At 39.3% G+C, this 27587-nt stretch overlaps 2 protein-coding genes across 2 annotated transcripts; both read left to right on the plus strand.

Annotated features, from left to right (window-relative positions):
- The first annotated feature begins 1623 nt into the window (after positions 1-1623).
- On the plus strand, positions 1624-21498 carry LOC117461309 (tumor necrosis factor receptor superfamily member 11B-like). Its single transcript, XM_034103129.2, has 6 exons — positions 1624-1693; positions 11625-11852; positions 12392-12536; positions 16775-16984; positions 18927-19151; positions 20279-21498. The coding sequence occupies exons 1-6, from the start codon at positions 1646-1648 to the stop codon at positions 20671-20673; spliced, it is 1251 nt and encodes a 416-aa protein (XP_033959020.1). The 5' UTR covers positions 1624-1645; the 3' UTR covers positions 20674-21498.
- Positions 21499-22986: 1488 nt separating this feature from the next.
- Positions 22987-25660, plus strand: LOC117460638 (tumor necrosis factor receptor superfamily member 6B-like). Its single transcript, XM_071206147.1, has 5 exons — positions 22987-23051; positions 23966-24359; positions 24514-24693; positions 24822-24903; positions 25006-25660. The coding sequence occupies exons 1-5, from the start codon at positions 23001-23003 to the stop codon at positions 25244-25246; spliced, it is 948 nt and encodes a 315-aa protein (XP_071062248.1). The 5' UTR covers positions 22987-23000; the 3' UTR covers positions 25247-25660.
- The last annotated feature ends 1927 nt before the right edge of the window (positions 25661-27587 follow it).

The following is a 27587-nucleotide window of genomic DNA, read 5'->3' on the forward strand; positions in this document are numbered from 1 at the left end:
TTAATGGTCATCAACAGATGGAGATAGCTATGTGTTTCTTTATTCGGGACCCAAGGAAACTAGAGGAACATGGCGCTTGTAATTGGGTAGTTTTATTAGACAGTATAATCAATCAATCAATCAATCAATCAATCAATCAATCAATCAATCAATCAATCAATCAATCAATCAATCAATCAATGTTTATTTATATAGCCCAATATCACAAATGTTACATTTGTCTCAGTGGACTTCACAGTTTGTACAGAATATCAGTATGACAATACGACACCCTCTGTCCTTAGACCCTCACATCGTACAAGGAAAAACTTGCGGAGAAAACCCACAGTTTAAAGGGAACATGGGAGAAACCTCAGGGAGAGCAACAGAGGAGGGATCCCTCTCCCAGGACGGACAGACGTGCAATAGATGCCGTGTGTATAATTGGCTAGTAAGTGGACCTTGAGTCATGCTTTATTTTAATAAAAACATTTGTATTTATTTATATACTGAATGCAGTTTAATCTGGTTTTTATACAGTTTATTTAACCATATACATATTAAGTTACATACAAATATCACAATACAGCTTAGCAGTCAATTGTGCATTAACAGGTTGCTGGTTTAATCCCAGGACTGCAGGATAATGTTTATCACTGTAAGTATGATCAGGACCTCCAAAAAGAAAACATGGCTCTCCGTGAAATGTACATGAATTTACATTTACATGAATATGTAAAGGTTTAAGAAAAATTGTTAGTGGAAATTAGTTATGGGATAGGTAACAATTAAACAAAAATAGAGTAAAATAATTATTTTCATCTTTGATTCTTGTGCCTCAAATTTCTTCTCCTCAGCACATACACCGTGATGTCAGAATTTATTGAGACACCATTTCCAAATGTTCAAATAAGCATAACCCGCCTAACAAAATAATTTTGACTGGTCCAAATTTGTACATGCTGGCAAACTTTGTAAGTGTGGGTTTGTTACAGACTGCTTGTCAAACACATAACAAACCACTTCGTCATGCTTTATAATTTGTATATACTGTAGGCATATGGAAATAGTTGCTTTCAAATTTTACCTCATCGCTGTATTATATTACCATCATAAGAAAAATGTCAAACCGATACATTATAGGCTTTCTCTTTATCTAAAAATGTAAAACTCACATTCCCACCAAATAAACACTTTTGTATAGCAATAGGTGATATATTCCCTTCCCTGGAAATAAGTGACTTTTTTTGCTACTTTACAGTATTCCTCTACAATTTGACACAATTAGTCAAAGTTGTTAAGGGGATATTTGCTTTGCTTTTTACTCTTATTCTAAATTCACAAAAAAATTCCCATCTTTTGATGTTCATTGGATATTTCTTTTTAGAGCATGCTTTGTTTCCTTCATAGTTGCTTACGACATTATTGCCTTTCTTTACGTAATTGCAACGCAACACTTGAGGATGCAACAATTTATTTTTAGGATTGAGGGGAGAGACAGAGAGAGGTTTGTGCACTCACTGGATAACAAGGTGGGTGGGCACTCTCTCCCTCTCTCTCCTCTCCGTCTCTCTCTCTCCCTCTCCCTCGCTCCCTCGCCTACTGTATAAATACAGATCTGTGATGGAGACCCCATCATACCGCAGTTCACTTTTACACAGTGGAGATGAGCGCACGGATAGCGAAATCCAACCCGGCCATGAAACTGATAGTGGTGAGTAAACACGAGTGTATGGTCCGCTGGAGAAAAGGGACGCTTCTTCCTGATGGAATGATTTCGTTTGTATTGTTTTGCGAGACTTGGATTAGTATTGCGCTACACGCGGTTTCAGATATGTCATAGAGTGGGAATGGGCATTCGCTTTATTCCCATTCCCGAACAGTGCCCATCTGTACAGCATGCGTCTGTGCTGGAAATGTGATGTTGTTAAATGTATCACAGGTTGAATATTTAGTTATACGGTGTCCCTGAAATGATGTATTTTTTTCTGGCGTTGACATTTTGTTGCCAATGGATCATAATCGGTCTTGTTTGAAATAATCACTGCTTTTGATTGTAGACCTGATCCCACGTGAGAGTTCATAGTTCCTATTCAGATGCGTTTTCCTATAGTCAACAGTGCTACCTACTTGTAGTCACATTTTAAAAGGGCATATTTGTGTGACGCATTGTAATGCCCGTGAAAAAAGGTGTTAATTGCATGACATTTTTATTAGGTAAATGGATTACTGTCTGAAGGAACTAAACAAACGTATTTATGATGTGCATGGTATGGATCAAGTAACACATGACTGAAAATACAATGCAGCCCCATATAGCAGCTCAGCAATATGAGTTTATACAGCTTTCTGTATATATGTTGGGACTGTGTTGAGACGTTGATTCTAGTTTTCCATGTTTTCTGAGGCGTTTTTTTGTAATTTATTATACCAGTATGCCGTTAATGAAATCATTTAACCTGATGTAAGTATTTCCAGTAAGTCTCTTAGGACTGTATGATGATGAGATCTTGAATAAAAGTAGATTATTCAATTTTTTTTAAAATAGACTTGGAAGTTGTTTGCTTTTGATGATTTATTGAACTCATATTTCCCCCCCACTTGTATTCCAAAAATAAATACCCACAAAGTAGACTATACAAACAAGATATACAATATCAACCAATGCGTGAAAGTTTACTTTAGGTCACATTTCATTGCTTAGTCTTTTGCACATTTGAAAATGAATGAAATTCAACACCCAATATAGAGGCCTGCAGCATGTTTCCAGCAGGTGCTGCTTTCTCTGACATTGACATTACAATAATTTGTTCTATCCTTCTCAGGGGATGTATGCCAGCAGGGTGGGAGTCATTATTTCCCTTGGTGTGTTTTGCATGCAGTGCTGTGTTGGGGACTTTGCAAGTTTTGCATATATGCAAAACTATCTATTCATGCACATATATGTGCATGAATAGATGTGTATCTGGGCAGAAAGAGATCACTGTATACAAAACACTGGACCCACTATCTGCCGTTTGTGTGTGTGTGCGTGTGTGTGAAAGAGGGATCCTATATTGTGACGTGAAAGGTCAGTCAATTTTTTGGTTTGTAAGATGTGTCACTTAGTTGTTTGTAAAATAGGTGACATACAAAGGAAGGTGCGTGTTTGCCATCATTTAAAGTGATATCGTCCACACTGAGTGTTGCGTTCACGGCACTGTCTGTACTCCACCATTTACCTTAAATAGGCAAATATTTAGTGTGAATAATTTCTGACATAGTGTTCTTCCATCATTCAGCTAGTCAGTCAGTCCGTCATTTGGCCAGCCGTGCAAGCATTGATTTAGCCAACTCATGAGTCAGACGTGTGCAGACTGCTCATTCTTACCATCAGCATCCAGCCAATGAATCAATCTGCGCCCCTCTGGATGCCCTGCACCTTTCTTCCACTTGACAAACCAACACATCCTCACTTTTGTTGCCGTCAGTTATGGGGAGAGTAGGGGCTCAGAATACTGAAATCTGTATCAGTATCTGTATTAATGGACGTGCCGTTGTGCGTTCCCAGGCAACGCAATCATTTACAAACTCTTCAACTACAACCCTAATTATATTTTAAAATATTTTAGAAGGCCTCACAAAATACTTTAATGTAAATTTAAATTTAAATGTGAAGGGATGTGTGCAATGTGGTGATTACATTATTCACCCACGCATCTATGGGTTGGGGTATTGTTCCGCACGGACATTTTAGTTAACCGGACTTCCTGTTGATGTGAAATACTGAAACATATTTTAAATAAAATGATACTTTATTCCGAGTGTGCTTGTTTTTCTCTTTGAAGGTCATCACATAACGGCATTGTAATACACGGTTCGGCTGCATTGAATATTACATATCTGCCGTAGTTCGCTATTTATAGAGCCCTGATGAGAAGACTTCTAGACAAACATAAATATATGTTTAGGAGACACAGACAGACAAACTAATAAGGCTTTATTTAAACATTAAAGAATACTTTAGGTTAAGGTCTTATTTTGAATAAGAAAAAAGCTTTGGGGGTATAAATATTAAGCCGACAAAGTACTAATATATTGCTTTCCTGCAATGTTAACTACTGTATGTGTAAGCACTTAACTGATATTATACATATGTATTATACTCTTATAAGATGTATGTAGATAGTATAAGAAATGTGCAGAATACGACAGTTTAATGGTGGAGGTATATATTGATAGATATCTTGTAATGCACTGTTGAGGAACCTGTGACCCAAGTTGTTCATCTCCGACCTTGTCAGGTATTGAATATTCAATAAATAAAGAACACAGAATTATTAAATATAAAACACAGAATTTGTGTGATTATACTAAATGATTTACAAATAAACACCACTGCATATTTACAACTGTTACACATGCTGATGTAACGCAAATGTTTTCAACTTGGGATCAATAAAGTATATCTTATCTTAAGATGATCGATGGCTACTGCCATATTTGCAAAATGTGCCTCTGAACCTTGACAAGTGCATGTTTCAGGCTCATCAATGAACAACAGGAGGGGTCACAGACATAAGACCAGCTGTTAAATAAAGCTCTTCTGACCTTAGCTGTCATGTGGGTATATATTAATGCTGCCCATTATGGGCACAAGCAATTTTCACCCATTTATTAATTATATGTTTTAAATGTGAGTGTTTCCTGTCCCCTAAACCTCCAGGGATGTACACAGTTTAATACTGGCAACTTCTTATTATGGGAAATACGAAAACGTCTTTTAAAACTACAATTCCCAGTAGAGACGTGCCATAGAACATGTTGCGAAACACACAATAGCCAGCATGTGTAGTTCTGGGGAGGGGGGGGAGGGGGTGGACCCGTTCAAATCCAGTTTTGGACAGTCTGCCGTGGTTCCATCCCATTTCAAGTGCTGTTCGACGCTCGGCGTAACCCTCAGAGCACATTCTCCAATCACAGAGCTTGAGGACTATCACGGGGTTTGTCAAGCGAAGCGGAGAGAATACTTACTTCCGGGTGTAAAATTCTCTAAAGCAACTACTATGAGCTGCTCCGACCCTCGGTCCTGACGGACTCCAACTTGTGTTTATTAATCAAACAAATAAATAAACACAAGGATAATTGTGTGTTATTGTTGAGTAAATAACAGTGTGTGGTTTAGAAAATAATACAAAATTAGAAGGAAAAAACGATGAAACAATACAGATTTCAGTTTTCTGAGCCCCTACTCTCCCCCTAACTGACGGCAACAAAAGTCCTACATTATTCAATTAAAATAAAGAAGTAAAAACAATAAGTGTGGCTTTATATTGAGTAAGAAAAAAGTTGATAAACGCTGTGAGAATGGATCTGCGGGTAGCATTCGCTCGCGATCTCAAGTCGTCTACAACATACGTTTAGGGAGCTATATAGAAGCCTATGGACATCCCGGAAAGTTGAAAATGTACGCTAAGGGCCCCCCCCTTGCGTTGGAAAAAGCCGACACAGGGGACTTGACATAACGTCAACATAGGCCGACCTGGGAGTGAGGATGTGTTGGACAAACAGCCAGTTTAATTTCATCTGTAAGAAATTCTAGGGACACTCTGCAATTGTGTGTTGCAAACTTTGTTTTGCCCTAGAGGTCCGTCAGTAAATGCACCTGTGTGCTCTTCCTGTTCCCCTGTATACTTCTAACTCATGTGGTTTGCGTTCTGTCTGCTGAAAACACATACTTTGTGTTTGCTCGGGATGATGTCAGTGGAACAAACTTTGGATGGAAATTGGACAACGCTCTGTTGTGAGTCTTTTTTGTTTTTGTGTGGACACAAGTTTCAAAATTCAGTGCGGGAGAAGTGAGGTTTAGCCAGCTAGCCAATCAGACAGCCAGCTAACCTGCATGAAAACTTTCCATCCAGCCACTCCCTATTATCTCCCTCGATCAGTGTCTTTCATCTGTGCTCCCTTTATCTTTACGCCTCCACTCTCAGTTTAGGCCGTTGGCATTAGCTGCACGAACTTCCCTAAATTTAGCCGCAGGTTCACACGCAGACAGAGGAGCTTAAGAGGTCACTCGGCCAAACCGACGCAACTTCTTTCTAGACAAACACTGAAGAAAAAGGGTGAGGAAGTAGGGGGATAGGGGGGAGGGAGACATACAGAGCGTGTGTGAAGGTACAGGATCAACATGTTTTAAACAAACAAGCACAAACGTTTATTCAGAAACAACGATTACCTCTGGAAGTTGCTCACGTCTTACTTCCCCTTTTCCATCAACAGTAGTAGTGATAGCAGAAGTGTGTGTTTGTGTGTGTGTGTGTGTATTCTTGTTATGAACTCATTGATCTTGTGTGAGTGACTGAACAATTGTCTGAGACAAAGAGCAGAAACGGAATAGGCAAAAGAGATACAGCTGTTATTGTCTCAATCTCATGCTGGTCTCTCTCTTTGTTTTATCTTACAACTGTATACATCGTATCAAAAACCGCCAGGCTGATCTGATGTAAAAGTCTGTATTGAAAGTGAATCTCACACTAGATATGTTTGATAAGGATTTTAAGAAGGATACAAACCAAATGTGTTGTTAATGACTGGTTTCGTCTTTAGCAACTATTTTATAAGCTCATGTTTTTCTTAATGTAAAATCTAAATCTGTAACATTACTACTAAATATAAAATGTAGAAGAGTAAAGTGCAACATTTTCCTATTTATATGGAGTAGAAGTATACAGCAGAATATAAGTACTGAGGCAAATGTGATTTTAATGCATTTGTTTCAAATGAGTGATACATCTGAATTAATCGACTGATTAAAGATAAACAAATGATCTGTCCTCCTTCCCTGTTCAACATTTGGGCAGATTATTTTGTTGAATAATCAATCATTAGTTTGGTAAAATACATTTCTTCTTTTTTTTTCTCTTTTCTTTTTCTAAAACCAGCAAAAATGATAATTGTTAATTGATGAATTGAGTAATTGTTTTTGCTCATGACATGAATGTTATAAGTGCAAATAGTATTGCTTGGTTTATATTACAAAAGCAAACTAGCTAGGTTTAATTCATTGATCATACAGTATCTAATTATTTGACCAATATGTGCTAAACATTTGATAAAACCCATGTTCCCTAGAGCAGCAAATTCAAAAGACACACTTTAAGTTTGAGATGATAAAATGAGTAAATAAAGTGAGCCTAGCAGGCAATATTATTATTATTAATAATGTAATTTAATTATACAAATCTCAGTGATGCAGAATGGTAGCAAGTCCCTCTCTGTCCCTATATAAGTGAAAAAGACAGATTCCATATTCACAGGACACACACACAGACACACACACACGCACGCACGCACACATCTAAGAGCTGGAATCCCCCCTCAGACCACCTGCGTTCTACAGTTAACTGAAGCCATGTGCCTGGTGGATAAGCTGGTGTAGTGTGGTTTGGTCCCTTTGTGCCATGGCTCTTCTCCTCATGCCTCATGAATTTAAACTGACCTTGGGCTACCCAAACTCTGATTCTACTCCCTCTCTACATTTCAATGTGCTCTACTCTCATTGTAACTTCTGTAGCCTGAAGTCTGTTGGAAGTTGTACTGGGATCATTTGAAGACTGCATGTTACGGTGTTACATTTTTGTATGCCTACAGATGTTTTATTGGTTTACCTTTTTTCCATTTTTGCATTTATTGAGGGGACAAACATGTAACTTCATCAACATTTTTTATTTCCATTTGTATCATATCAAACCAACCCAAATTGTGTCCCTCATATAACACATACATGTATCTTTCTGCAGTTTTTACTGTATCTTCCGGGAAATTCCTCATATGAAAAATATTTTATCTGGTCAATAAGCCCATTACCCGCCCAACATCTGTGGATGCTTATCACTTTAACCTCATATGGAAAGCATGTGTGTTCATTTTAAAAGACTATTTCCGTCAGGTGTCTGAACTCTTTAGTCCGCTCCAGACCATCTATCAGGCAGCGCTCAAAGTGCAGTTCAGCCTGCTTTACCAAAGCACTTTGTCATCATTATACTTGTCTATGGATATCATTTTTGAAAAGACAGAGTTTATAGAAAAACTAAAACTCTCATAAGTCCTATAAACCTGGTCTAGCAAAAAGTCATTTTCAGAAATTATGTCATTAATTCTAAGACATGTGTGCTAACAAAGTGAAAGATAAACGCACTGTGAATGACTTAGTCCACTAAACATCACCCTGGATTTGTTTTCTCCGCGTCTCTTTGATGTCTCTCTGATGTCTCTCTGATGTCTCTCTGGTGTCTCTCTGGTGTCTCTCTGATGTCTCTCTGGTGTTTCTCTGATGGGATGATCTTATGTATCACCACACTTCACAGGCTGGACTTGTCTTTGATTCATTCAAGAAGATAACATCGGTTAAGAACTACATGTTCTCTGTTAAGGATTTAAATAGATTATCTTTGCTCTACATAAACTCAAGGTTTTCTCCCAGCTCACTTCAAAAGATATTTACAGGCATAGTTTTCAGTTTACAAAAATGTATCAGATGAAGCCATTTTAACCCTTTTTTACACATTTACATAGCAGCTGCCCTGCCTTGGTCAAGGGAAGCTTTCTTAGGAAACATTATTAATACCTTCATCCATCCTTTACCAACAGCTGTTCATGTAGGATATGCCTCACTCTGATGATGCTAAGAGTATAATTATGGCTGTCAGTGGCCGCTAGCTGCTGTGTAATTTGGGTTTCCAGCGGTTGTGCGTGATGTTGTCAGATGGCAGCTTCTAAGGAGACAAGAAGGGTCAAAAGTTCAATATTTCTTTTTAACTGCTAATCGACTAATTCACGCTCACCACACGACATCTTACCAATAAGTTATTTCTTAAAAAGTTGACAGTTTTTCACATCTTCGGTAGCGGAAAGCTACTGTACTGGCTGCTTTGACACAGTGTGGTTCTGCCTGAGTGTGTCATAAGTTCAAAACTAAAACATTGTATGTTGAGTAGCTTAAAGATTTGGTTGAAATTCATTATAAATGGCTTTGTTTTCATGCCAGCTTTTAAATTGAATAAGATAAAAGAATAAATAACAGGCAGCAAAGGTATTATGATGGCCATTAAACTGTTGAACTAAATTGTGCTTTTATTTCTTTCAAAGGGATTTTTTACCGACGGTCAAAGATGTGATTTCATAAAGTTACATCTCTGAGCATGTGCTGTTTTACATTACTTTTATTTACTCTTGCCCTCAATTGCTTTGCTCTGCACTGTATATTATGGCTGGAGTCAATCCAAACTACTGTGCTGTATGAAGGATATGAAAAACAATATGAACCTGACCACTTCCACATGTGCTCAGGCTCATCGGCTCCCATGATTTCAGTCCTGCCAGTAAACTCATCCTCGAGCCCGAGATTAAACTCACTGGGACGAGTGTAACCGTAGCCAGATTTGTAAAAAACCCAGGTGACCCTCTGTCGGTCCCTGGCTCCACCCTCCTGATGTTTCTAAATTGATTGGATGTGGTCTCACGGCTTAATAGTGTGTATATACACTTCTTAATTTGAAGAGCAAGACTGTGATTATGGGTTTCATTCCCGCTGAGGCCACCCATGCTACAAAAAAACAGATCCAGCTTTAGTACTGCTAAGCGAGTCACTGTGGATGAAAGCCATCCACCAAATGTTCTGCTAAGAGGTCGATCTGCTTTTCCGGGAAAACCTCTGCGCTCGCCAGGCTGTATGAAGCCTGGGTTTCTATTATGGTGTGTAAAACCCATTCATTTATTTTTACTATCATTTTCAATTACCTCCGTTGCAAAAGCCAGCAGACATAGAAGGACCTGCATGTTTTCTTTTCTGTGTAGTTCATCATTTTAGGTTCAGAACGTCTTAAAAATAAATAAGGCTTAAAACCACACATATACCGTTCATTAAATTATTAAAAGTGAACACAACACATATACATAAATGCAAATTGAGTAGATTTAAAAGGAAAATACCAATTTAGTTGTAATATAATAGTTAGTAAGAGACATATGCACACATATTTCCAAAAAATAGCATTCTTTCTCTGTTTCATGTTTTGTTTCACACGCATACTCATAGTATATTGTGTCTTGTGATTGCCAAGTTTTAAGGTGAATGTGATCAGTACAAAAACAGTCACGCAGGAAAGGAGATCGATGGTGTGTATCGGGTAAACTGTGTAGCAGAGGGGTGAGTGATTCTTATTCTGGTGGTGAATGGGGAAAGCCCAGTAACCTCCAACAGTCCTCTTTGTGAACAGCAGCCAGGAGAGGAGACCGCTGAGCACACAGACCAACACTAAGGAAGACGAAGATTGGACTTGAACACTGACAAACATGCACACAAAGACATGCAGCAACACACATTCCTGCATCTGTACCCACATGCATGAATGTTGTGTAGTTGTTTGTAGTATAAATTCATTCATTTTTGGAAGATGCACTAACAAACATGGTGGAAAGCGAAAAACCACATACAAGAATACACGCACACGCACCCGCACACACACACACACACACACACACACACACACACACACACACACACACACACACACACACACACACACACACACACACACACACACACACACACACACACACACACACACACACACACACACACACACACACACACACACACAAACTCAAAGCAAGGACAATCCATTGTTAGTTTGTCCAAGAAGTGAGGATGTATCCGGGCCAACGGGAAAGTCCACATAGCCAATGGCTGAGGGACTTGAGGGTAGAATGACCCAGATGTGTGACATCTGGTCTGCATGTGGCCTCCACCGGCTGCATGGCTGCATGTCAAACACGCTCACCAACTCATATCTGGGATTTTAGGCCAAATCTCTACAGATCATGGTCAAACGATGATACACAGGCTTGTTTTTGAGTCACACGCTACATGTGTGTTTCAGAAGCCTCACTAACAGCCAACCACTTAACAGAGCGTCCATATCAATGGGATTGGGGTGGGGGTTACATGGGTGTGCCGTGTTTTGCCCTTCCTCCAGGGCAGTATTAAACTGCAGTAAATCACTGATGAATTACTTCACATGCTATCTCCCTGAGCGGCTGCTGACAGGATAGGAGACGGCTGCTTCGGTCAGACAACACAAAGCTGCTCATCCTCTAACCCTCTGTCATACAAATCCTTGAATTTAATATGTGCAAAACACTGGCATGACTAAAAGATCTGCATTTATTTAAAAGCGTCGGTTAACTTTTAAGATTCAAGAAGCAATGAAAGGAATAAAATACAATATGATGTGTAATTGAACAAATAGCAATAATGCTTTGCATTTCTTCCAAGAAACATGCAAAGATTAAAAATGTACTGTTGTTGCCTCTGTGTAGTGATCCACGAAACGGACACAGATTTCTCTCCTCACACTCCCTGAACGTCTCTCTATAAAGCAGAGGAAATCGCTTTAGGACTGTGTGTTCACCAGGAGCTTTAACTTTACAGCTCTGACCTTTCTTTCAACTCTTTCTTACTGGAAGCTTTGGGTTGGCGAGTGCTGCAAAATGTAATAATATTTGGACATTATTCCAAAGAGGAGCTGTGCACGAGATGGGTTTCTTTAGAGATGTTGGCACTGCTGTGGACTCTGTATTCAACACACTTTTTTCTTTTGCAGCTTTTCACAGCATCTTTCTCCTGGGCCTTTCAGGAGCAGGACATACTGCCGAAGTACCAGTACCTCGACCCTGTGACCTCTGACCTCCTGCTGTGCGACCAGTGCCCTCCTGGCACCGCTGTGAAGCGACACTGCACCACCGACACACCCACAGAGTGCCAGGTCTGTCCTCAGAGGCATTTTGCTGAAAACTGGCACTGGGGGGACACCTGCCAATACTGCACCTCGGTACGTATGAGGCCAAAAGGTTAACCGAAGGTTCATTTTGATCTCTTTTGTGTGTGTCAACTTCATACCTACAATCATACACATCTTCATTCACATCACAGACAGGAATTCCACTAAAGTTCAATTTGCTTTTAAAGTTTGTATCTACTCCTCTGTGGTTGTCCAATGCCTTTTCATTAGTTGCATGACTTTATGGTTTGTTTACATTTTGGCAAAGCATCTGTTATTTTCAGAAACCGATGTTTCCACTTTGGTTGTTGTTTCTAAAAATGAAAGTTTAAATGTGCTCATTGTGGTGTTGGGATCTTCCCCCACAGTTTAGATGTGTTCCTCTTTGCCACTCTGAATTATGTCATATCTATTTTAACATATTCCCCAATTTATATTCCTGTTCTAGTACAGTATACTTTCTTATGGCACTTTATTTACTCACGTATGCTCTCTGATCATATATGTGCATGTCAAGCAGCCTTTATTGTATGTCACTGTGTGCATGCAGCAGCACTGTTTCAATGTGTGTGTGACTGTGTTGTGTTCAGGTGTGCAAGGAGCGACAGCTTGTGAAGCAGCAGTGCAACAGCACCCACGACCAGCTTTGTGAGTGTGCTCCAGGTTTCCACCTTGTGGTGGAGTTCTGCATTACACACAGCTCTTGTCCACCCGGATACGGAGTGACAGCTTTAGGTAAGTTTAAGATTGTTTTTAAAGAAGATATTAAATATGTTATGTTGTGGGTTTCCTGCCTACTAGGTCATATACATAAGATTCAAATTGGAGATTTCTGGTTATAAGTAGGCCTCCATACTGTCCATATTGAAATTCAGTAAGCACACATCTTAAGAAGAAGCACGGACAGGGTCCTATCGCCTCATTGTTATAATTGTACTCACAGGGTCATAGTGTATCTGTTATATATGCAGTTTTTCTGTTGTTATTGTTATACCGTGCAGTGTGTAATTGTCTCTGTATTTTGAGTAGATACCCATTACTATATATTTATATTTCCTTTAATCTTCTCATCTTATGCAATACTCTCCCTGAGTCTCACTCAAATCAGTTAAATTCCAGATATGCTTCCTCAGTAAGGAAACAAAATAACAAAGCAGACTCACATCAGTTACAGAACAGCATATTCACATTAAGATGTTGTCTCCCTTGTATCACTGAAAGCTCTTCTCTTTCTATCTCTTCATCTTTCTTTGATTCTGTGAATCTGATCTGTTCCAGATGCAGACGTCTCTTTTCCGAGAAACAACTTCTACTTTTGAACTGTCTCGGACATTTCCTAGAACCACTCTTTGTTTGTCACAGAGACACAGAGTTTGGTTTAAAGCTGTCTGTAATAGTTAAACATACAGTATAAAACACAAAAAGGACATGGCCATTAGTCTGGTTTTTATGTTTTCTTATTTCTCTGTCTTCTAGCAGAGACATGTAGTATGCATTTGCATGCCATATAAACGCCACAGTTTTGTTTTTCTATCAAGAGAAATTGTGTGTTTGTGTGATTGTAAAAAAACATTCATGCACGTCTATCTTGCACTTCCACACCTGACCAACTCTGAGTTTGGGCAGTGTTGGCTGAAACTTCACAGTTAAATTGTCGCATCACTGATACATCATAATCCTGTCCAAAACTATTTCTAAGTTTTATCTTTTGATATTCATTGCAAACAGCTTTGGCTTGTCACTTGAATTAAAATTTGAGATGAAAAAGTCACCATGATGTGGTTATACTTTGGAAAATGATTACATATTTTCCGTGAACTTAATTACTTTCAAATACAGCACTTATTTCCAGCATAATTTCATTCCATTTAGGCTCCAATTCCTGTCACGGTATCACCATGTGATGCATATCCATATTATTCATAGACACATGCTGTCACAGCACTCCATGGGGGCTGACTGCATCTTTTAAAAGATCAACGTTTATCCTTTTCCCTCTGTGTGCCATGTATAAAAATAATGATTTTATTATATGACTGTACTTACTCATAACGCAATATGTTCTATTTTTAATTCTGATCTAACTACTTACTATTTCTGGGAGGGCGTGTCAAAGAGGCAGGCGTTAAAATTAAGTGTTTTAGACAAAGGGTGAATATATGTATACTGAGACAGATGTTGTTAGAAAAAATAACGTGTTTTTTTTTAAAGTCAAAGCATGTCAACATGTTCTAGTAATAACCCAAAATACAAGTTTGAAGCTTAAAAAAAGCACGATATGCCTCCTTCGTGTGCTGTAGGGCTCAGTTGTCATTTATTTTTGAGTTCCTATTTGCAGTAGAGTATCACACGACAATGCAAAAAGTATTCTTCACTTGTTCCTCTTCATGCATGATAGAGCACTTTAACAGCTTATTTAAAGAGGAAACTTTAAATACAGGGATCAGTTTATAATGTCTCGGTTAAACGGCACAACCTTTCATTCCTGAAGTTGTGCTTCCTTTTTTTTATTCACTGCAGATTGTCTGGCACAGACTCAGATATAGTGCAGAGGATAAAGATGTATTTATGTTTGCACTGTGTGAGAATACTGAACCTCTCTCTTACAGATTGCATGTATGAAAAAAGTATTTTGCAGGGATATTGATTGTGTCTTTAGCTCAGACTGCTATTGTTTGAATCCCAATAAAAAGACAATGAAAATCAGTTCACTGTAATGTATATAAAATGATTTTCTTCCTCTAAAGAATGACATAAATTTGACTAGACAGAATCTCCAGAGACAAAGACTGTCTCTTGGTCATTTGTTGCCAATACAGCACCAGATGCAGTCTTGGCTAATCTTTGCGCCAGATGCACCCAAGGATGTAATTATCATAGCGGATATCTGACCTGATATTCCTCACAGATCCTCTCCTTGGTGCGTCAGTAGTGCTTGTGGGAAACTTAAAGAGCGGTTGATGCTAAATTTCAAGATTCCCGTGAACAGAATCTGATATTTCTACTGAAACCGCAGCACAAACTGGCACTGCGCTTCTCATGACTTCATCTCAGACCTGAGAGTGGATTTTAGCGGCTGCATAGATTAAACAATCTTTTCCATGGTTTCTGGTCATTATGCAACCCCTGTAAGCGTTGGCACCATACTGAATATGAAAAAACATTTCCCGTGCATTCCTACTGTAAAAAATGGATATAAAATCGGACCCTAATGTCTAATGACACTCGGCAGACATGAGACAGCATTTCAGGGGATTCCCCATGAAGCTGAAGGACTTATTATGTAATGTCTTTAGTTGTGGTTTTAGACCTTTAAACCACAGGATGTCAGAAACCCATTGGTTGACATTACTTTTATGACTCCGTTGCTCGATTTCCTGAATTGTCTGTTTCTTGTTGCAATTGTTTTCTCTCTCTCTGAACGCAAGATTTAAGGTCGCAGCTGTGTATTTGGAAACTATTTTGTCTGTGTTTTTGGAAACTATTTTGTCTGTGTTTTTGGAAATTATTTTGGTGTCATCTTAGAAAGGCACAGTAGAACATGATATACAATACCAATAACATGTACAATTATAAAAGGTCTGCAACCAGCAATTATTTCATGATCAATAGATCATGATCTAAAAGTCTAAAGATTTTTGTACTGCATTCAACCAAATATTTTCTTGCTGAAAATTAAGACTGATAGACGGATAAGAGACTATTAAAATATATCTAAAAGTAAGATAGGAAGTAGGGCCATAGAGGTAATAATCTTACATTTCTCAAACGGTTATTTCTAAGTCTACTCTGTCATACATTTTTTATATTTACATTGGTTCACGAGACAATTTATTGAATTAATACACCCCTTGTTAAGTAAAAACAGAGCTGTCACCTCTGCTTCAGATAACATCTAAAGATATAATCTTATGTGGGTTAAGTGCTAACATGCTGATTCTGCATTTAAAGAGGAAATTCTGAGAAAAAAACTAAGATTCATGCCAGCATGTGCAACCTCATTACAGTTAGGCTGGCTCATTCTTGTGCGCTGTACATCACAGGTACAGGAAACATTTGCACGTTTACTGTATGCATATCAGTTAGTGGTTTCATGGTTTAGTGCTAGTTTGTGAAACTGTGCAACGATGGAGGGGAAACTCCTCAAAGGTCAAGCCTCCTCCCACACATTTTCTATTCTACGCTTTAGTGATTGAAAAAAATAAGGATGTGAGAAATACCTAGTTCCACAACATGGTCATGTCCTCGTGTGTGCTGCATGTCACAAACCACAAGCTCTATTGGTTTACTGCAGTGTCATTATCTGTGGTTAAAACTAGTTTACATTTGGTAAAATGTCAGTAAATAGGTACAAATATTTAAAATGTGATCAATTGGGGATAATGTATTTAACATTAGATCATAAAGTTAACATTTCAGTGAACAAAACATTTAAAAATAAACAAAAATAAATTCTTTTATAAATTCAGATATTATTAGAAAATACAAGTGTTTCGTCATCTTCAAGTCATTAAAATATGATTTTAAATAAGTACATTTTTAAGGTTATTTTCAATGAGAAGTTGACCTTAATAGCCTTTTTGGCAGATGTTAGTCTGAAAAATCTGCTGACAAATCAAACTCTGCGGTTACGTATTTCCCATTTGAAAACAGATATAAGATATAGAAACTCTGGGGGTTCTCTGTGAGTCATACCCAACATCACACATGTGTCATCTTCCACCCTGATGTGCTCTCATGTCGTTGTGGTCATAGTTCTTGGAATCACATCACCTCGATGTCAGCTAGTATTTGCAACAGATCATGTTCACACACAGAAAAGGGTGAGATGTGCTAATGAAGATGTTTGATTATAAAGATAAGAAACATCGAAAGGGCTGCTTACTTCTCACGGTTCAAAATGTGATACACACACTTCACAGAGGTGTTTCATTCATGAAATTAAGACATGATCCTGTGTTTATCTCTTCCAGGTACACCGGTGAGTGACACCACGTGTGAACGTTGTCCCGCGGGTCATTTCTCAATCAGGGACTCCTCTACCAAGTCATGTCAGCCCCACAAAAACTGCTCCGGTTTGGGCTTAAAAACACTGAGATGGGGCACGTCTACTTCGAATAGCCTCTGTACAAACAAAACGGCTTCTCCGGAGTGCTCTCAGCAACATTCTTTGTGCCAAACTGGTAAGAAAATTCTCCAGCCGGTTTTAATCGTTCATAAGATTCATATGGAGGTTTCAGGACTATTGCGGGTAGGAATCAGAGAAGAGACTGTTCGTACAGTGTTTACACAGCACACACACACACACACACACACACACACACACACACACACACACACACACACACACACACACACACACACACACACACACACACACACACACACACACACACACACACACACACACACACACACACACACACACACACACACACACACACACACACACACACAAAGATGTTTCTGAGCAAACCTCAATTGTCAACAACCTAAAATCAGCCAGAGCTGAATTATTTCAGACATGTGGTCGTTTTCATTCCTGAAGGCAGGGGATTTCCTCGGTCAGGTCCGTTGTCAAGATTCCATTCTTTTACAAATTCTTGCGTGCCTGAAAACCAACACAAGTGAGAAAATCCAAAGCAAAGGGGTTGGATGGGATGTTTATGCCCCTACTGTCATAATCACCCACGATGGATCAATTACTTTGTTAACTGTCACATCCTCACCCTACAATAACAGAGGAAACTGAGTCAAGCACAAATGGTAAGTCTTTGTTACTCAGGCTCGAACTATGACAGATGTTGACAATTAATTTAAGAGGAGAAGCCTCAAATATGACATTGAATTCCCACAGCCCAGAAAAACCACAGTCCCTGGCAAACACACACACACACACACACACACACACACACACACACACACACACACACACACACACACACACACACACACACACACACACACACACACACACACACACACACACACACACACACACACACACACACACACCCTGACACACTCATGCACACCACTCTTGGTAGGAAACCCAAAAAAGCTGTTTTCCCTAAAGCAGGGTGATGCTCTCCTAAAACATTCATTCACAAATTGCCTTCATGTGGATTACACAACCACTGATTGTCTGCAGCAGATCCTGGAAGAGTAAAGCAGGGTTCTTTACAAAGAATAAGGAAATTGAAGGCAGTTGGGATTACCAAAGTAGCTACGTGAATTGGAGAAACCACCAGGACATCAATGTCAATAATAGAGCAAGCCACACTCCAATTATCCAGACATCAGAGAAACAAGCCTAATATCCTCTTCACATTAAACTCAACCATACTACAACGATATCGGTTTTCCTAAATGTTTCTTTTAATTTTACACACACGAACACAGAAATGCCTATAATCGTGTGAAAGTTGCAATCTCAAGTCAACAGTTTCACTTCATTTTCCTCTATGACTGTTCTGTGTATTACGGAAATCCTTCTGTCTGCAAAACAAAAAAATCCCTACAAGGACAGCCCAGGGGCCCATGGCTTGCAAAACTGTAGGGAACGTAATGACGAATAGTGAAGGTGCTTGTGTAGTGGAGTGTGACTCAGCAGTAAAGAGCAGCACATTTTCGCACAGATCACCTCACTGTTTCAGTTCAATATGCAAACATCGTTGCTATGTTGAAACACAAACTAAAGTTAATAGTGGTTATGTGATTTCAATAGAAAGAGACCAAATCATTTCCTCTGCTGTGGTTGAATTACAACCCAACACACAAACACGTACAAACAAATCCAGACGTGTAAAGCTCCTTACACACCAAACTGACACCAAAGAACGCGGCAGAAAAGTAGTAGGGCGACACAGCGCTCATCGACGGCCCGACATCTATCGACATCTATCGACGCCGAAAATCGGCCTGGTGTGTAATGACCTTAATAGGCAAATGGGACTGCAGCAAACAAACCATGTCATCCAAATATATTCCAAACACAACCTGTGCCCCACAATTGAAACGTCTGTGAATTATACAAATGTACTGACTTTGTTATTGGGATAATATGACCACTGCTAAAACTCATTATTGGGATACTGTTTTAAGCCAACTTCTTTCCCTTGCCAGATGTGAACCTTTGTGAGGAGGCAGTGTTCCAGTCCCTCTCTTCCCTGCGACTGTCCTCGGTGCCGGTGGAGCGGCTGTTGGAGAGTCTCCCCGGGCGGAGGGTGGACCGTAAGAGCCTGGAGAAGGTGAAGAAGGCCTGCTCCCCCCAGCAGCAGGTCCTCCAGCTGCTGCGCCTGTGGAGGGAGCAGAACAAAGACCATGACAAGATGTATGGCATCATTCAAGGTACAAAAAAGTGCACTTCTTGATTCAGCCAGTCCTTATTTAGAGGTCACCTATTATGCAAAATCCACTTTTTCATGTCTTTTATACAGAAACATGTGTCCCCTCTGTGTTAAGAGATTCTGAAAGTTTCAGGAAAAAATATTCACTCTTCTCCTGATCCATTTATATAAAAACCTGTCTGAAAATGAGCTGATCAGATTTTGGCCACTTTATGATGTCATATCGTTTTGTTGGCTTGTGTGACCATTGGCCGATAACCAACCAAGGTAACACCCCCCACCTTATCACCTGAATCTCCTCCTAGAGCACCATTAAGTACTTAGCCGGTACTTGTCCACTTGTTCCCCCCAAACTCTTTAGTCCCTCGAACTGTCCTAGTAGATCGCGTTCTCACCGGAATAAATCCCTGAGGGAGGATTAGGCAATTAAAACGCTGAATTCACTTCTTCTTCTTCTTCTTCTTCTTCTTCTTCTTCTTCTTCTTCTTCTTCTTCTTCTTCTTCTTCTTCTTCTTCTTCTTCTTCTTCTTCTTCTTCTTCTTCTTCTTCTTCTTCTTCTTCTTCTTCTTCTTCTTCTTCTTCTTCTTCTTCTTCTTCTTTGGGTTCACAAAACTTTTCGGAGTTTTACGGGGCATGGTTTGCAATTCGCCCAGCCAATCAGAAATTGTTAGTGTGGCCGACACACCCACGAACCATTTACTCCTCAGGAAAGTACTACCTCTCTAGCAGGGTCTATCTGGAGGTGAAAAGATTTGTGCAAACTAGGGACTAGTTCCAGATCCTTTTTGGTGTGAAACCAAATCCCCCCCCCCATCGGCCTAGTTCGGGGGGAAAAGTACTCCGGTGTGAAAGTGCCTATTGTGTTTATTTTAACCAAATATCTCGCAGAGGGGCGTGGGGAGTGGCTCCTTATTTTCATCTAAAGTAACAGACACAGAATCAGCACTTTTGAAACAGGGCTGAAACAGAGGGGTTTATGGGATGCTGCAATGGGTGATCTGTTTGGTATTCCGAGCCAAACATTTCAGAGACATATAACATATTGATGATATATTGATGAAAAACTGTATAATAGGGGACCTTTAAGTCCTGGATTAGTGTTGTAATGTTTTTGACATGTCACTTCAGGTGTCAACCTCTGTGAGAAGAAAGTCTCCCGCTGCAACGGCCTAAAAAACCTAACCCTAGAGGACCTCCTGAAGGTCACCGACAGCCTGCCAGGGGTCAAAGTTAAGCTGGAGGATGTCCGGGCCGTAGTCTCCACTTGTCTGCCCCAGCAGTACATCCTGCAGCTGCTACACCTCTGGAAGATGGCAAACTATGACCTGGATCTTGCCAAAGGTCTGTCTCACAGTCTGAGGGTGCTGCGCAACAACGGGGCCCCACGCCATCTGCTGAAAGGCCTGAAGAAGTTTAGCCGCATCATAGGAACCACCTCCACGCACAAGATGTATGAGAAGATGTTTGTTAGTATGCTTCACGATGAGTCCTGTTTTAAGGCTCATAAACCATTAAATGAATAATCATCTGGGAGGTACACACAGGAATATATGCCATCTATAGCATACACAAACACTCAAGCATTGTCAGATACAGAACACACACAAAAGGACAAACACTTAGTGAGCAGAGGGGTACCTGTATGTGAAAGAGTAACAGACATGGGTAACTTGGTACAATCAGGGCTTTAAGATATTATCAAACTATGCACATAGTGCCAAACTGTAACACAAGGGCAAGACGGGAGGTACATTCTTCTTTGCCTGCATGATTTCCTAGACAAACCCTCTGCCAGAATAAGGTTGCTTTCATTCTATGAGGTACCAATGGATTGCTTTAGTTTCACCCTCAGTCCAGAGTATCTGTCCACAGTTATGCATTTAATAATCCTAAAAGAAAAAATACTTCAGGCAGGCCGAAATAAATAAATAAATGTCCTGGAAACTTTTGACCGGAGTCTGTGAAAAATGAAAAACTATTTATGTTGTAAATAGCACAATATTTTATGGAAGACAGGCTGGCAGGTGTTGTGTTTTTATTATTGTTGCTTTCTCGCAGATTGAGAGGAAGGATTTGGTTTCATAATGAAATACGTGCATTTTTTACAGTCCTTTGTTTGTTGGCTTGTTCTGGACTGCTGGCAAGTAGAGCTCATCTGATTTTTTTTAACTGTCAGCTATATGAATGTACAAAGGAGTGCAATTGTTTTATATTTAAAATAATAATAATGATTTTACTTTCTGAATATGTAAAGGCTTGTTTTATTACTTATCAGAAATACTGGATTCCGAATGCTGCAAGTTCTTGAAGTGATATTTTTTTTATATATTGTTTTTATCACTTTTATATTATTATGACCTTTATTGTATATATGCCTGACCATTTTAAGCTTGTGTAACTTGTGAACACTAATGTCAAATGATTTGAATAAAATCACTTTGTAGAAAGGCTTTTTTCTTCATAAATTAGCAACTGAATTGGTCCTGGGAGGGGCCTTGATCACTGAGTGCCTGACAAATCATTCCAATTTAAGATTGGCTTTCTGCCTGAACAGATGCAGGACCTTAATTTGGACCATACAAAGCAGATTGACAATACAACCAAAGCTTCATTTTTAGGTGAGTTAAGTCTTAAATCCTCTGTGTAGCACTTGGCCTGCCCAAAAGGTTTCTATATATTTATTTAAACATAATTATACAAATGTACATATGGAAGCTTTAGCATGCCAAATGATTTCATCAGTGGTAGGTCTATTTTTCTTAGATAAAATAAGTACACACACACACACACACACACACACACACACACACACACACACACACACACACACACACACACACACACACACACACACACACACACACACACACACACACACACACACACACACACACACACACACACACACACTTGTCTCTATGGATAAAGAAAGATAACATTTTAAAGCCAGTTTAAAAGTAATCTATTTTGATTTGCTAAATTGCACTGCACATTTCTTACTCTACACGTATAGTGACTCATTCAAAGGGGACATTTTACAAAGAGAGAAGGATAAAGGTTATTGCCACATTATAACACATTCAACAACCAGCTTGGATCATCAAAAAACACATTTTAGGTTTAACTCAAATATTACCTGATGACGTCACAAGGACATTTTAGAATGACGTCTTTTCGGGTTGCTCTCCCCTCAAGTTGCTTGTCAAGTTTTTAGATATATTATGTTAAGACATTGTTTTCACATATGAGCTATACAGTATGTTAAAACAATATCACCTTTATCATATTTTAAAACAATATATCATATCTATATAAATATCATATTTATATAAATATAGATATATAGCTCAATTACTGCACAAAAAAAATGAAATTTTAAGATACACCATTCCATTTATAAAAGACTTTGGAAATGACTGTAGATTATACATGTGGTATATCATAACAGGTTTACTTTTGAATTTGTATTGCTGGTATCCCAATATGTAACTTATTATTGTTTGATTGTAATTTAGATATCCTGTAATTATATTGACTGACTATAGACACTAAGGCCAGCGAGACATCTGGGTGAGGATTTCCAGTCATTTATAATTCCTGGTTATGAAGAGTGATATCAGTCTTTTGTCACATACAACAGAACCAGGAACAGCCTGTAATGGATTCAAAGAAAAAGTTACATGTTGGCCAATTACCAAAAACCCTAAATGAATACTTCCTAAAGACACTGCCGTGTCCATAATTCAATTTACATGACGGAAGTAGTTTGACCTTTCCAAAAGAGATGTTATAACTCATTGTCTGCAAAACACACGCCCACACATAAATGTCCTATAGGAGGACTGTATAAATGGCACTGGTCCTCTTCTACAGAAGCAGCGACCTGCACATCATCAACATGGTGAGTATTCTGTAGTGTAAAATGATCAAATCTAGCAAAAACAGAGATTAAGGATTATACTTTGGTGTATGTGGGATGAAAGTAATATAGAAAAAAGTATGATTATTAGATGTAGCAGTCGAGATTATGACCACTATTTTTTAAGGTTTTATACAAATTCTCAGGTGAACTAACAAAATACTGGATAATCAGAAAGTAATTTAATATCCTATTGGAGTGAATTGAGAAATGTGTGTGGCTTTTTATTTGGAAATGTCTCTTGAAATTTGTAAAAATGGACGAAAAAGTTATCACTCTGATCAGGAGCTTTTAGCACAAGTCCTAATGTATATTTATCGAAAGTGTTTTTAACAGTTAGTGACCTAACAAGTCAGTACTCTTAGGGGTTATGAACAGGATTCCTTACGAGAAATAGGAGAATTAAATCCTATATAATCAACTTATTTTATGATATAAAGAATTGTTTGACAAATGCTGCTGCTGTCAAATGTTGTCTGCTGCAGTGCAATAATGAAATAAAGTTAGAAATATCTGGGTACATTCCAATACAATTTAAATCACAGACACTGATTCCTTTCCAATTAAGGAATTTGAAGTGAAATAAGTCAATTAAGTGAGTAAAACTAAACAAAATTGCAAATATATATCAGACTATTACTGATGAGGTTGATGAAGCTGTAAGAAATATGTAAAAACAAAAATCGTGTCACATTATACCATTATTTGAATGTCTCTAATGTGTACTGTCTTCTAGAAAAAGGTAAAGATGAATGGCATAGTTGTACATAATAAAGAGGCTAATTGAAATAAACTGTAGGCTAGTAAAGACACTGGTGTTGAATTATTAATAAAAAAAACAGTATCAGAAAAAGCCTGAATATACAGTAACTAACCAATCACGATCCTCTCCTCAGCTCCTTTTACCTGCGCTCTTCCTGCTCTCTGGGGTCCTCCAAGGTGTCGCGGTGGTGGAATCCGTTCCCCCCACTTTTAACCACCGAGACCCATCCACCAGAGAAACCCTCATCTGTGACAAGTGCCCACCCGGCACGCACATGACTGCGTACTGCACCCCCACCACGCCCACCGTGTGCGCACCGTGCAGAAGCCGCCACTTTACCGAGTTATGGAACTACCTGCCCCGATGTCTTTACTGCAACAACTACTGCATGGAGAACCAGGAGGTGGAGACGGAGTGCACTGCCACCACCAACAGGGTCTGTCGGTGCAAACAGGGCTTCTACATGACCAATGAGTTCTGTTGGACACACTCAAAGTGCGGGCCCGGAAACGGAGTTAAAACTCAGGGTATGTAACAGAGAAACGATAATTTCTTATTTTACTTTGTAACGATTGGCTTTCAATATGTTTATGCTGAAAGCTAACATACACCCACCCAAACATGATTTAATCGTAAATCTCAACATTGTTTTGAGCCAAAATGCATTCTTGTTATCTGTAGGTACGTCACAAATAGACACTGTTTGTGAACAGTGTTCCGATGGCTACTTCTCCAAATCATCTTCTGCGCTGGAGTCGTGCGTAAAACACCAGGAATGCGCAAGCGGACAGATTTCACTCCTTCCCGGCTCAAATAACCACGACACATTGTGTGGGTCCTGCGAATATCTTTCAAATGGAGGTATGTACTCAGCACAGCAGTGAAATATAACATTATTTAAAACAATTTCAATTCTTCAAGATTCTTTGTCTTTTTGTGTATGCAAACGATAAAGAAATTGGATTTTAAACTCAGACATTCTTTCTCAGGTGAGACACTCAGGACATTCGTCTCAGGATTCTTCAGCAGGCAGAGGATGCGCGTGGCAAAAATGACGTTATTTATTGCCAGGTGAGCCTAGTCAACCCACACACTGCTCCTCTGTACATTTTCCTTGTTTCACTTCCTTTCCACTATTCCCTATAATTCGAAACCATCATCTCCCTCCAACAGCTACATTCATAAATCAGAAGAGGGGGTGCATCTCAGCGGCACGACTCTACCCAAAGAGAGAAGACCTCTCATGGATCTAATCCTAACGTGGCTGGCTCAGGCTCCAGAGGAGCAGCTGAAAACATTGCCACTGATGCTGAAGGCTTCAAATCTCTGCCACATGAAAGAAAAACTAGAGATGGTAGTAGATAAGATGAAACAGCAGAGCCCAAACTGTACTTCACCATTTATAGATGTTTAGATGTAGACTGACAGTATATGGTGCATACAGCACACGTGCACAAATACCTCTTAATTTTATTTGGCCTTTTGCCTAATTTGAAAACAAGTTTTTTTTCATTAAGATTACTGCACTGAACTAGTGATGTTTATCTGTTTTTTTTGTTTATGTTTAAATGTAGGTCAGACTGTTAACTTCAGATTTATAAGGAGGAAAAGGTGAATAAATGTCCAAAATTGAGAGATGTGTAAAATATGGAAACATATTGTGAAATTCAAGCGTTACATAATAACTTATTTTTGATACGAAATGTAACTTTATCTTAAATTAATGTTATATTAGACATGTATAATACGTTCTCTAAAAATTATGTGATATCAAACTGTTATGTGTAACAGCTAAATAAAGTTTACGGTATGTTGTCGCCTAATCTGAGCCTGGCTGTATTTGAACTGAATGACCACAAGGTGTCAACCTCCTCTTTCTTTAACTCTGGTCATTGTCAAATAAAACGTTTGCATAATACAATGAAATGTCTGAAACAATATGAGACATGGTGAAGCGCGATATATTTTCATTATTTTATATATGCATGTTACCTTTCCGTGTTTCATGATCAAAATAGACACTGCAATGCCCAAACAAGTAGGCCTACAGTATTATAAATCTGATTTTTTTTTTGAAATAATGATGACAATAATAGGCTATGTTAATTGAAAGAGATCTCTGCAAAAACACTTTAAATTACCCATAATATCGCTACATGGATTTGGAGTGCATTTTACTCCAAGTCTGATTTCAAAGTGATATTATTATAAATTAGCTTTAAACCTGTCCCATACTATGGCTATATAATCCACTGGGAATAGTAGCCTACTGGTTATGTACAGCTACCTCCTATGCTGCAGCATGGGATTAGGTCCCCACGAGACTACGCCAAGGACCGCTAGAGGTCCCTGGTTCGCAGTTTGGGCACCACCATTGTAGCCGTCTCATTCATATCTGGCTGACACCACCACCGCCCCCTCGTGCCACGCCACACCGCCCCGGCATCGCATCGGCTCCCTGGCTGTCGCATCACCGCGTGGGGAGGGGCCCCGGTTCCCACTATTGACTGCTCGGCTGTTGTATGACCGACCGCTTTACGTTAGGGCCACGGCCACAGAGGATGTGCGCGAGCGCTGCTCTTTTCATCTGCCTGAAGCGCACAATGTGCCTGGTTTCAACATGATTTTAAAGGGACCTTAGCGGACTGACTCTTTCTCCAACATACAACCCGTGAACCCTGTTTAAACCGAGAAGACATGCGCCGGGATAAACGCGATTACATTGTCCGGACACCGCGAGACGAGAGGAGCATGTAACCGGGAGAACTGCACCGGAGGGCAGCACCTGACACTTCTGTCTCTCGCTCCTTGTTTCCTCAGAATTGGAGTGTTATCCATGTGTTGACTGAACGCTCTTCGTTGTTTTGGGATTATTATCTTCAGCAAAATGAGCGAGGAAGTGTCAGAGGTCCCCAAAGAGCTTCTGGGTAAGAATTGATCATTTGTAGTAGCCATGTGTCCAGGCTGCAACAATCCCTGATGCTGCCTTTCTCATATTCCTGACTCACAGTGTGCATGATTGTGTACTCCTGTACTGTCCTTACTGAACTGATGCAATATAATATATCCCATTCATACAGAACAGCCATAGACTTACTGTGGCTGAGACACAATAGCAACGCTATATTTTAACGTTAAGTATCTTGCCAAAATATACGTTGTGATTAAAAAAGCATTTAATAAAGAGTCAAAATCTTACTTTACACTATGAATCCATTATGTTTGGCTGCAGTATAGCTTGAAGCTGTGTAAACATGTAGCTGAGCTGTTGTTGATCGAGGTGGATGTACTGTTGATGCAGTGTGGAGCCTATATTGGAAGAAAAGCTAAATAGTTTATATGTGAGTGGCCAGCTGGTCTTACCACATAAATTGCACGTTTATTTCCACAGTAACCTTGGTGCACTCTCAAATACTTTAGCCTTAGTGGTCTGTCCTCTTGGCTAAAGTCTGCCAGGTTTCTTATGCTTTATTTGTTCTGATTGTGGACTTACCTTTTAGAATCCTGCTGACTGTTTGGCTCAAGCTCAGGGTCTCTTTGTTTGGCAAGTAGCTCAGTTGTTGACACCTCAGTGCAATGTTGGACAAGCACAAGCTTTTTTTCTCCCTCTCTCACAAGCATACAATGTTCATCTGGCTCCATATATTCTTAAAGAGAAATAAATAGTGCAGAATGTAGATAAGGCTTGGTGGAAAATGCTATGTCATCTATTCAGTTGGTGATACATGCATTTGATTATTTATACGTTTGTATCC

This window comes from Pseudochaenichthys georgianus, chromosome 16, assembly GCF_902827115.2.
Source record: "Pseudochaenichthys georgianus chromosome 16, fPseGeo1.2, whole genome shotgun sequence".
NCBI lineage: Eukaryota > Metazoa > Chordata > Actinopteri > Perciformes > Channichthyidae > Pseudochaenichthys > Pseudochaenichthys georgianus.

Coding starts and splice junctions, on each gene's coding strand:
- LOC117461309 (XM_034103129.2), top strand. CDS start 1,646: ATGAGCGCACGGATAGCGAAATCCAACCCGGCCATGAAACTGATAGTG. Junction 11,853..12,391: donor CCTGCCAATACTGCACCTCG/GTACGTATGAGG, acceptor TGTTGTGTTCAG/GTGTGCAAGGAGCGACAGCT. Junction 16,985..18,926: donor ACATTCTTTGTGCCAAACTG/GTAAGAAAATTC, acceptor TTCCCTTGCCAG/ATGTGAACCTTTGTGAGGAG.
- LOC117460638 (XM_071206147.1), top strand. CDS start 23,001: ATGGCACTGGTCCTCTTCTACAGAAGCAGCGACCTGCACATCATCAAC. Junction 23,052..23,965: donor ACCTGCACATCATCAACATG/GTGAGTATTCTG, acceptor TCCTCTCCTCAG/CTCCTTTTACCTGCGCTCTT. Junction 24,904..25,005: donor ATGACGTTATTTATTGCCAG/GTGAGCCTAGTC, acceptor TCCCTCCAACAG/CTACATTCATAAATCAGAAG.